Source organism: Acanthisitta chloris, unplaced genomic scaffold (genome assembly GCF_000695815.1).
Source record: "Acanthisitta chloris isolate BGI_N310 unplaced genomic scaffold, ASM69581v1 scaffold31621, whole genome shotgun sequence".
NCBI classification, from domain to species: Eukaryota; Metazoa; Chordata; class Aves; order Passeriformes; family Acanthisittidae; genus Acanthisitta; species Acanthisitta chloris.
This window is the reverse complement of record NW_008657014.1, coordinates 1-11,324: the sequence shown is the minus strand read 5'-3', so window position 1 is coordinate 11,324 and position 11,324 is coordinate 1. Positions and strand designations below refer to the sequence as shown.

Sequence of the window (11,324 nt, the reverse complement as noted above, 5' to 3'; positions counted from 1 at the left end):
GGAATGAATATAAACAGATGGATCAGTAGAAAAAACATAACCTGGCCTTGGCCAGTGGCTCCTGTGTACATCTGCTGAGGCTGTAAATAGCAGCAGAAGCCTTTGGAAGGATGACATGGTGCAGGATGGGTTGGAGGAGTATGGAGGTGAAGGGCTGCATTGTGTGCAATCACCTACTCCTCCTTAATTACTCCCACTCTTTTAAAACCTAGAGATCTTTCTAGTAAAAGCCATGTTGCACTGCTCATCCTTTCCCTCCTGGGACACGAGCTTCTCAAGGAATTTGAGGCAAGCAGTCAAAAGGAATGTAGACTCCTGCAGAGACTTTGGTCTCTTCCTTCCTGACCTCCTCTTTGTTTTGAGCTGACCACTTCTGCACTCACTGTTGCTCATCACAGTGCTTGGAGAAGTCAGGATGCTGCAACAAGGCTTTCTTTGAAATGCCAAGTTGCAAGAGGACATCTCCCACATAATTGTTCCCAAACTTCCTGGGTGAGCTGTGAGCTGCTGCTGAGGACATGGCTGGGCAGTCCAACTGCTGACCTCATTGCTGGGAAATGCAGGCCTAGAACAGCTTGTCTGTGAGCTGCACACTGGGTTACATGGGAAGGCTCTGGAATATGTCTGTTAACACTGCTCTGTCCCAGCTCAGAGCATTTCTGAACTGGCATGTGGGCTGGATACAGCTAGTCCTGACCCCAGGACTATAGGGAATGGCCATAAGCTGAGATGGGAGATTCAGATTAGATGTTAGGAAAAATGTTTTCCCTGTTCAGGCAATGGAATAGGGAATTGCCCAGGAAATTGTCCAGGGATGGTGACTCCACCACCTCCTTGGGCAGCCCCTTCCAATGTCTGACAGGCCTTTCTGTGGAGAAATTCTTCCTGATGTCCAACCTGAGCCTCCCCTGGCATTACAGATCCCTCTGCAGAGCCTGCCTACCCTCCAGCAGATCAATAGTCCCACCCAACTTGGTGTTGTCTGTGAACTTGATCCTCTCATCCAGGTCATCAATAAAGATATTAAACAGGAGTGAATCTCAGGGGACTGGTACCTCTGTGCATCCTTACAGAGGCTGCTCCTCAAAGCTCTCAGAGAATTCAGCTGCTCAGGGGATTTGCAGGCAGCTGCCAGTTTGCAAAAGGCATGGCTTGGAGGAATGTGTCCGAGGTTGGGACTCTGAGCAAGTTCCACCTGTACCTAGAGCACTTTCTGTCACCATACACCCCAATTTGGAGATGCCACCAAGGGCTTGGGGGTGGCAATCAATGACACTGCACTGATCATCAAGGTTGTTGTCCCTTGAGTGCTTCTCATGCTAAGGGAGATGGTTTGTCTGTCCTCAGTAGCTTGACCTTATGCTCCCAGGTGATGAACACAGGGAGGTGATGTGCTGCCATTGGTGTGCCAGTAAGGAGCTGTTGGCACAGTCCCTCTGCTGAGGTTGCAGAGATGGGTTCATCGTGGTTAAAGTTAAGCAGTATTTCCCAGAAGGAAAGGACTGTGGAAGGCTGATTGCCTCTAGCTTATTTGAGCTGTGGGTATGTATTCTCTCTTGATCTCTGAGACAAGCAGAGTACTTGTTTTCTAGACTATTTTGATATCCCAGCTGGTGACTTCTGTTACTCCCTGCTCAGTTTGGGCAGGATGGGCTCTGCTTTTGGAGCATGGAGAGACTCATTCTCCCCGCTGTCCTTTGTGATGTTTGTTTCTGTTAACTCTTTCGCAGGGGAGCTGGCTGTGGTGGGTGTAGCATAGACCTGTTGACACAGGGAGGGAGGGAAGGTGGTCACAAAGCAGCAGTGACAGAGCAGCTGGCACTAACTGTGCTCTTCTTCCCTAGGTTGACCGGGTGAGCTACCTGCTGCAGGAGATCTACGGCATTGAGAACAAAAACAACCAAGAGACCAAGGTAAAGCTGCTCAGGAGGCTCCTGCTCCATGAGCTCTAGGTTTCCAGCCTGTACCTCTTGCTTTTGAGCTTAACTGTGGGCATGATCAGGGCAATGTGGAGGTGGTTCCCAGACAGATTGTCAAGTCTGTGTCCTTCCTGCAGGCACCAAAGCAGCCCAGGGTTGACAGGTCCTCACTGGTATAAGGCCCAAACCATCAGTGGAGTTGTGCTGGATAATTTTATGCAGTGTGAGACTCATGAGGATGTTCCCTGGTGCTAGGATTGCAGGGAGGAAAGGGCATCAGTGCTCCATGTGTGTTTCAGAGCACTGAATTTTGTAGGCTAGTGTTGCTGCCTCTCTGCAGTCAAGGGAGTGATGCCTAGTGGATGTACTTTACTTCTGTGGCTCTGTCATGTTTGGGAGTTCTGCATGTTCCTGTAGTGTTTCACAGAACTGAGCTCTCTAGGGCTTGCCAGTGTCCGGAGAGCAGCTTGTACTCCCCAGCAAGAGGGAGCACAGCATCCCTGAGGATGTAGATGCAAATGCCATAACCAGAAACATTTCCTGTCTTGAGGCAGGAGCTGCTGCTGGATCCAGCCCTGTGTAGCTTAGGTGCCTGCTTTATGCTTCCTTTTGCCTTACACAGAGCTGCCCTTTGCTGCCATGTGGGCTGTGGAGTGTACCCAGTGCCCAGCACCACACTGCTCTGGTGTATATAGTCCATGATTTGCAAACAGAGGAGTAGCCACAGAGCAAGACAAGCAGGATTTCCTGTCCAGCCCATGCAGTGTCCTGCCCAAAGCATCCTGTGATCCCTATCTGCCTGTGCCAACAGGTAGTGCCTGAAGAGGCAGGACAGAGAAGTCTTTTCCAAGATTTTTCTTGCACAGGATCTATTTAAGAGGACTGAAGTCTTCTTTTGGGTTCTCCAAGGTGTTGTGATGATTCTCTTGATCCAGCAATCCCACATTTGTGGCCCATCAAACAAGTGGCCTGGGGCCATTTTTGTTCTTACTAGTGTACTTAGCAAACTGTGTGAATAGGACAGCAAAGAGCCTCCCTCCCTCCCAGAATAGCTGAGGAGCCCATGTGACAGGGCAGGACAGGCTTGCAGCCTCATGCTGGCAGTCAGCAGGCTGGAGAGGATGTGGCACAGCATGTGCTCAATGGTGCTGTTGACAACAAGGTTACTTGTGTCTGGCATGTGTTAGCCCTGGTGACCAAAGGAACCTGGTGAAGGTGGAGGGTGCCCCGTGCTGGGTCATGGTTCTGGGTGGGCCTTGGCACAACTTCTGAGGCATGGGTGAGGAGACTGGAGTTTTCTGCTGTCAGGGAAGGGGGCTTTTGTGGTTGGTGAGTGGGTTTCTCCTCCCAACTGCAGCTTGCTCAGCAGCTGCAATCCCATTTGTGGGGCTCTGAGTGGCTGAAAGACGAGTGTGATGCCTGTTCATGTGGAATGGGTGCACACAGGCTCTCTTACCACGGTACCTGTGAGCAGGTGAGCATCCCAGGCTGGTTCTCCTGCAGCTACATCACAGCTTGTACCAGCACAGGAGGCTGGTGAAGATGCTGGAGAACCACTCACTCCGTCACTTGTTCAGAGGACCTGTGGAAGCTGGGCTAGACAGGGCTGGAGTGCCTCCTTCTGTCCACAGGCAGCACACAGCTCCTTTTGGGGCTGCTCTCTCTCTGTCTGGGAAAGAAAGGCTGCAGTGCCCAAGAACTCACTTCCCTGGGTCAGCCCTGGAAGCCACCAGGCTGGCAGGCAGGAGCTTGTTCTTGGTCCCCCTCAGCCAAGGGGATCCTTGCCCCAAAGAGGGTCCCCTCTGCACACAGCCTGGCTCTGGGGAAGGACAGCTCTGCTGTGAATGCACGGGCAGTGCCCTGACCTTCAGTGAGCTCACAGCAGAGCCCTGGGAGGAGGGAGTGTCTGAGCAGAGCTATGTGTGCTGGAGCTTGCCCTCCTTGAGGAACCTTTCTGAGATCGAAGAAGAGAAAATTCCAGCTCTTCCACAGACTTCTGGGGCAGAGGAGTGTGGGAATTTCCCCAGAGTCTTTTGGCAGTTTGGCATAGCCCTTACCCTTTCCATGCCCATGTCTTGCCTGTCCTTGCAGCCTTCGGACGACGAGAACAGTGACAACAGCAATGAGTGTGTGGTTTGCCTGTCGGACCTGCGGGACACCCTGATCCTGCCCTGCAGGCACCTCTGCCTCTGCAACTCCTGTGCTGACACCCTGCGCTACCAGGCCAACAACTGCCCCATCTGCAGGCTGCGTGAGTCTGGCCCACACAGGGCAGCTCCTGTCAGGGCACTGCAGGCTCTGGGAGAGGGAGCATGTTGCATGTGCCCAGCCTAGGGCTCAGCATCACACGTGCTGCTGCTCTCAGTGGCACAGCAACTAACTGTGCTTGGGCAGGGGAGCAGGAGAGCATGTGGGAGAATGGCTTTGTCCAATGTCTCCCTGACCACTCACCCTCTCCCCGGGGTGAATTGGAAGGTGTAGATGCTCTGGGCTGTGCCATGTAGGCAGTTCTTGTGTGGAGAATAGAAAATTCCCCAAGGAGGGGATGGAGAAGCCTTAGCCTGAGGGTATGTGGCTGAAACAGCAGCCAGTTCCACTGAAGGGTTGTCCAAGCACCTACCATGATTTTTTTTTCCTTCTGAGAACCTTACCTTGGTTTCATCAGGAGGCAGAGATGGGACAACAGTCAGCTGGGAGTCCTTTGCTCTGCCAGGAGTTAGGAGGATCTGCCTAACCCCTGCATTTCTCAGCTCCCAACAGATGGAAAAAATTTAAATACCTGTTTTGACACTCAGGCTTCACCTGCTGAATTCCATGTCTTTTCTCAAGAGTGCAGAGGCACAGGAATCTCCTGAGAAAATGCCTGTTTTTGCTGGAAAAGACAGGTCATGTGTTTCACCCCCTGCTTGGTCTCTGAGGTGTTTGATTGTGTACCCAGACATTTTTGGCCATCAGATCCCTTCCCTGTCTAGACCAATTGACTGGAAGCCCAAGCACAGCACTTGGCTTTGAGGTGCTCTGTGGTCCTGTTCCCCATGCCTGGTGTGTCCGTGGCAGGCTGAGAAGCTCTGCCTTGGTCCTGCTTGGCTGTGTGCTCACCTACCTCCCGTTCTGTCCCAGCGTTCCGTGCCCTGCTGCAGATCCGGGCGGTGAGGAAGAAGCCAGGAGCTCTGTCACCAGTGTCCTTCAGCCCTGTCTTGGCACAGAGCGTTGACCACGACGAGCACTCTGTAAGTATCTCCTGACCCCATGGCCAAAGCCTGAGCACTGAGCTGGGCCTGAGCAGGCAGCTGGTGTGTGCATGAGTCGCTTGACCTCGTGACTGATGTCCCTGGGGCCTCAACAGGTCTGCTCAGACCTCCCTGAGTAGTGCAGCCTTTCCTGCCAGCCTGCCAGGGTCGTGGGTTAGTGACACAACTGCTTTTATCCAAGTGCCCTCCTGTCTTGGAGGAAACAAATCCACAGAAACTTCTGTCTGAGAAGGTTTCCTGGGGCCTGTCCCTGCAGGAAAGTGTCAGACTCTGGGTGTGAGAGGGTTGAGGCTGGGAAAATGGGGTGGGAGGATTGCAGTTTGACTTGCACACACATCTGTGCAGCAGCACAGTGATGAAATGCCCTTGGCATGAGGTTCCCAGCATGGTGGCAGAAAGGTCTCTTTGTGGCAGCCTCCCCGAGCTGTCTGCAGGCAGCTGATGGAGTGTGGGATGGGAGTGTGGTCCTGCTGGCCTCGGGGCCCAGCTGCATGTCCCCAGAGCACTGAGGGCAGCAGCTCATTGCCTGGGCAGTGCTGTTGCACATCTGGCTCTGGTGAGACACATAAGATCAGAGCGAGGAGACGATCTGCACCTACATCATCTTGCAGGCTTTCATGGGAACAAACATTGTCACAGAAAAGGGCTGGGTTTATCCAGCATTGTAGCCCAGCTTTCTTCAGCTGGGTCTAAGAAATAGGGCAGGGGAGAATCCCTGAGGGTTGTGGTGAAGCAGAGCTTGGTGTGTGGAGGAAGCAGGTGCTGTCACCTGCTGCGAGGTGCGGAGATGCTGTGTGTCTCTTCCTGTCACTAACCTCAAGAACCAACTTGTTTAAAACATGGTTTTCTCTTGACAGCGTCCCTTTAAACCCCCTAAAGTGAGCTCTGTCTCCCTGCCCAGCAGGAAGCCTAGAAGGGAAACAGTAAGTGGACTGGGTTGCACTTGGCTCCTGTTTGCCAGCAGTGTCACCAGCACGTGGCAGTGTAACACACGCGAGGGCTTGCTAACACACTGGGTTTACCTGTGCCCCTGCTCAGGCTGTGACACTCCATGTCTTGCTGCCACCTGGGCAGTGGGACACTCACTCCCTGCACGGATGATCACTGGTTTGCCTGCAGAGGAAAAAGCAAGATGGAAGTAGCTTGGCATAGGGGTCTGTTGCTGACCCTCAGGGACTGTCCTCAGGGCCTGTCTGGCTGATCTATAGCCCCTGGCCAAGATGTTTTCACGGCTTTGTAGGACTGTGGGCAAACTGCTGTCCCCTTGGCTCACCCTAAAGCTTCTTTTGCACTTGTCTCATCCCCTTTGCAGTTTGGCGTGGGCACATCTTGGTGTGGTTTCCAACCCAGTGCTGGGCTGGAGAGGGAGACAAAGGTGCAGCTGGAGCAGGTCTTGCACTCAGGAGCACTGGCTGCAACGGGCTGGTTTGCTTTTGCAGAAACAGGAAGGATAGAGCTTGTCTTGTCTGGAGACTCTTCAAGCTGGTGTGGGAGAGTGTAACTGGAACACCATGCTGGGGACAGTGTTTGTGGCAACTGTGGGAGGTGAGGAGCTGGGAAAGGGAAAGGTGAGGGAGGCCTCCGGGCCAGGAAGGCTCTGTTTGTGCCCTCTTTGTGTACTCCCATCAAGTGCAGCTGTGGCTGTCATTGGCACCAAGGAGGCTGCAATTTTGTTTTGCTCAGGCTGGTCTAGATGCTCAGCCTCACACGGAGTGTGGCTTGCTGGGCTTCTCAGGTCTAGAAAAAACCTGAGGTTGTCTTCAGGTAATGAGGCTATTTCAATTTTGGCACGGCCTGGCTCTCTTCAAGCCTCCTACAGCCACTCCCGGGTGTGATAGTGTGTGTCCCAGGAGAGGGCAGTGTCTCTTAGGGCAGTTTAGAAGCTCAGTAGCTTGTAGTGTGGATGTTGTAGCAATTGCCTGAGATATCTTCCTCCAGCCTCTGAGTTGTGCTGTGGAGCCTGAGTTTTCACCACAGGGACCCAAAATAAGCAGCCCTTGAACCCTCAGGCCCTGGTCTGAGTCCCACACATGACCCAGGGGGTTTTGTCTCCCTGACTTTTCTGTCCACAGAATAACACCTTTGAACTGCTGTCTGGGGGTGGCTGAGCTGAGCTGCCTGTGGCCTCCTGAGTCTCAGCATAAACCCCATCTGTCTCTGTGTCCACAGGATCTTTATGATCAGGAGGATTTTTGGAGTTAAACCAGTGTTGGTTTAATAGCTTTTCAAGGGTCCCTTTGACTGTCAGTTTTGAGTTACAGAAGGAATGGGAATTGGTGTGGTTTTCCCTCCTCCCTTCCGAGGTCAGTGGTTCTGTGATGTCTTTCCTGCCTTTAGCAGAGGTGACTGTGCAGGGAGCCAGTGTTAGCAGCTGAGAGGACATGGGAGAACTGGAAGTGATGTAGGCTGTAAGAACCATCTCAGCTGGTGCTACTTCCCTCATTCAACTCTGTCTTGGTGGCACTGGTGGTATTGTGGAACAGCTGCATGTTCCATGGCTGGAAGCAGGAGCAGGATGTTCATTGGGCTGGAAAGGTCTCTGAACCACTGGAGGAACTTCTAGGAATAAAAATCCAAATGTATTTTATAGCAGCTTTTTAGGAACCTGCTTTCTCCCCCTCCTTGTCCAGCTCTTGGAAGTATGGCAGGGGCTGCCCAGTGATGTTCTGGTCTCGAGCATTGCTCTGGAAACTTGCCTGGAGCATCATCACTGTCACAACCCGAAGGGGAATGTGTGGCTGTGGCAGGGGAAGGAGCTGAGGTGGCTGTGGGGATGTGCTGCCTGGGAGGGGCAGTGCTGGGTGGCAGCAGAGCCTCCCCTTTCCAGGGTGATTCCAACCTGGTGACCTTTCCTAACTGCTCCCGTGTTTCCTGCCCGCAGAGCTCTGACAACATCCCTCCAGGCTACGAGCCCATCTCCCTGCTGGAAGCTCTGAACGGCCTTCGCTCCGTGTCCCCCTCCATCCCCTCTGCACCTCTGTACGAGGAGATCAGCTACTCGGGGGTGGGGGACGGGCTGCCCCCCACCAGCCGCCCACTCGTGGCCATGGACAGGGCCCTGGACAGTGGCCACCAAAAGGGCAAGAGGAGCAAGTCTCCAGACAGGTCAGCACTGGGCTAGGGTTCCACTCCTCCTGCAAGCCCCAAGGGCTTGTGGCCACACAAGGGAGCCAGGAGAGGGCTCTGGCTGGTCCCATCACTGCTAGCACTGCTGACTCAGAATTTTAGGAGGCCAGAGGGTACTTGTGCCAGTGAGAGAATTGGGATGTCTCCTGTGTTCAGCCTGAGGTTACAGCTTGTGTCTCCTAAGGACTGATGTGCCACCAAAAGAAAGAGGTTCATTAACAAGGAGAATTTAATCATGGAATGGTTTGGGTTGGAGGGACCTTAAAGCTCATCTTGTTCCACCCCCTGTCATGGGCCAGGACACCTTTCACTAGAACATGTTGCTCCAGACCCCATCCAATCTGGCCTTGGATGCTTCCAGGGATGGAGCAGCCACAGCTCTCTGGGCAACCTGTGCCAGTGTCTCACCACCCTCACAGTCAAGTCTTTGGATGGAAATGTCTCCTTCCCAATGCACTTAGTCCCTCAATTTGCATTTGACATCCAAACCTTGTTGGATTCCTGGAGCTCCCCAGGAGCAAAGGAATGGGGAGAGAAGTGACCTGAATTTCAAAGCATGGAATGCTGGATGAGATCCTGTAGTTCTTGTCTGAAGGCTCCTCTGTTGGCCTTGTGATGGAGGGTGTGGGTGAGGCTGTGGGGCCGTACAGATGGGATCAGTCCGGGTTTGCTCCTGGCACTTCTCACTGTGCTCCATTCCAAATTTCCCCCTGGGAAGGGAGCCCTGAAGGTGTGAGGAGCAGCGTGGGACCTGGGCCTCTTGCTTTCCATGCAAAGCAGATCTGTCCAAGCTGTGTTGCCATGCCAAAGCTCAGCATCACTTGGCTCTGTCCCACTCTGCTGCTGCCACTCTCCTGTGTAGGCGATATTGGAGCCCCTGGTGAATCTAGCTCAACAGCCTGAGCTCCTGCTCATGTGTGTTGGCTTGTGCTGGCCCCAAATCCTTCAGGGCCGTGGTGCTGGCAGCACTGTGACTCCCTGCAAATGAAGTTTCTCTTATCCCACAGCACACTGCGGTCTCCCTCATCCCCAATCCACGAGGAGGACGAGGAGAAGCTCTCTGAGGACTCTGACTCACAGCCGGTGCTGAGCGGGGGTGAGCTGGTCCTGAGAGAGACCAGCTCTCCAGAGGTCAGTGTGTGCTCTGCTGGGGGCTGCTCTGAGCCACAGCTCTTCTGGGGGGGCTTCTGGCACACGGGAGGTGCCTTGGGAAGGGCAACTGCCTGGAGCCAGCAGTCTTGGCTGCTTTATTTCCTCCTCCATGGGGAATGACAGAGCCACTCCTTGTGCCCCTGACACCTCTCTGGGAGCTGGACCTGAGAAAACCACTCAGCTGGAGCCATGTCAGACCTTCCCCAGCAGCCTGGGGGAGCCAAGCTGTGTCTGGGGCAGAGGTGCAACCTGGGCCTTGCTGGGCTTTCAGCACCCACTGCCATTGCCTGTAAATCCCCTCTACCCTGGTCTGTGGTTCCACAGAGCTGGGGGTAGCCCCTTGCTCCTGCCCTGGAACAAGTACTGGCCCCAAGCATAACTCCTTGGAGAAAGCCAGAGCAGAACAGTGCAGCAAGCCTCCAGCTGCAGAAGTAACCTGTGCTCTCCTTCCTTACAGAGTGTGGCAGGGGAAGAGGTGGAGGAGGCCTCGTCCGTGCAGCAGGGTAGGTGTGCACCTGGCTATGGGTATCATTGTGGTGGGGCAGGGACAACTGGGGAATGAACAGATGAGCTCAGAAACATCCACTCCCTCAAAGCCCATCTCTGAGCCTCTGTGCTTCACCAGGGAAAGGTGCCAGGGTCTCTCCTGGCAAGTGGGGGAACAAATTCCACAGATCTCCCTGTGTTACTTGCCAAGCATCTCACCTTGCTTTCCATGCCATGGGCTGTCTCCTGGCATGGCCGAGGAGGAGATGGCTGTGTGCACCACTGGGGTCCTGGTGAGAGCATGGCCATAGTACTGGGCGTGCAGGATGTGCCCCATGTCTTTGGGATGGGTCAGGCAGCACCCAGAGGGCATGAGGACAGCGTGAGAGAGAGAGGAGTGATGGGCACATTTTGGGCCACGAACTTATGTATGAAGAGATGTCCCTTTAGCAGTGTGACCTGGGTGAGCCTGACAGGGAGCTCTGCGGGGCCGGGGGAGCTGTTTTGGGGCTGAGCCTGTGCTCTGGGCGGTTACAGGCAGCCGCCCGCCCTCGGTGGAGGACGTGCTGCAGGACAGCAGCTGCGCTGAGCACAGGAGCCTGACGCAGTCGGACAGCGACCCCCCGGTGGACGTGTACCTGCCAGGTAAGGGCGGTGCCGTTGGGCTCGGAGCCCCCGCGGGTGGTGATGCTGGGGGTGCTGTGCCCCCGGGGGACACAGCAGTGCCCCTGCCCCGAGCCTTTCCTCCTGTGGGTGAGGTGGGCTAGCACAGGGGTAATGCCCCCACTTCTCTCTCCTTTCTCACCCTTTTGTCTCTGTCGTTCCCCTCCTTTCTCCTCTCTGGGCTGCAGGTGCTCTGTGGCACAGTTCAATGTGACAGTGGCCTCCCGTGCTGACCCCCAAACATGCTCCTGCTTTTGGGCAAGGGAGGGGAACCATCTGGGCCAGCTTGGAGGGGCTTGGGGCAGGGAGGGTTTTGGCCGTGCCTTGCTGGGGAGCACAGCCATGGCACAGGGCACTGTCCTCACCTCTGACTGTTGTCGTTGCAGCCTCTTTTCTTCCCTAGAGTCACAGGCTATTCTGAGTTACCTCTCTAATGTCTCCTTCCCTCTCTGTCTGCCTTCCTCCCTCCTGTCTTGGGCAGCACTGGGTCCTGATTCCTGCTCTGTTGGTATAGAGGAGTAAGCTGGTACGTCTTCTCATTCTCCATATGTATGGCTGTGGTGTGGGGCAGCAGGGCTGGGCCAGAGGGATGAGGCTGCTCCTGGTCACCGGGGCAGAGAAGGAGGGGCAGCAAACCAGCCTGGCTGCACTGCTGGCTCTGTTGTGGCTCCCTTCCCATCGCTGGTACCAGCATCCAGGCTGTCCCTGTGTGCTGGGACCCCAGGCA

The 11,324-nt window shown here is 54.6% G+C and overlaps 1 protein-coding gene across 2 annotated transcripts in view; it reads left to right on the top strand.

Moving 5' to 3' along the window:
* Positions 1-11,119, top strand: part of MGRN1 (mahogunin ring finger 1, E3 ubiquitin protein ligase) — a 37,286-nt gene extending 26,167 nt beyond the window's left edge. The window contains exons 8-16 of one of the 2 annotated variants that reach the window (XM_009084563.1): positions 1,845-1,913; positions 4,011-4,170; positions 5,040-5,149; positions 6,028-6,093; positions 8,052-8,275; positions 9,304-9,427; positions 9,906-9,951; positions 10,472-10,579; positions 11,079-11,119. In XM_009084563.1, the coding sequence (XP_009082811.1) occupies positions 1,845-1,913; positions 4,011-4,170; positions 5,040-5,149; positions 6,028-6,093; positions 8,052-8,275; positions 9,304-9,427; positions 9,906-9,951; positions 10,472-10,579; positions 11,079-11,119 (948 nt within the window). The remainder of the gene's footprint in view (positions 1-1,844; positions 1,914-4,010; positions 4,171-5,039; positions 5,150-6,027; positions 6,094-8,051; positions 8,276-9,303; positions 9,428-9,905; positions 9,952-10,471; positions 10,580-11,078) is intronic. The other variant, XM_009084564.1, reaches the window with a different exon arrangement.
* The last annotated feature ends 205 nt before the right edge of the window (positions 11,120-11,324 follow it).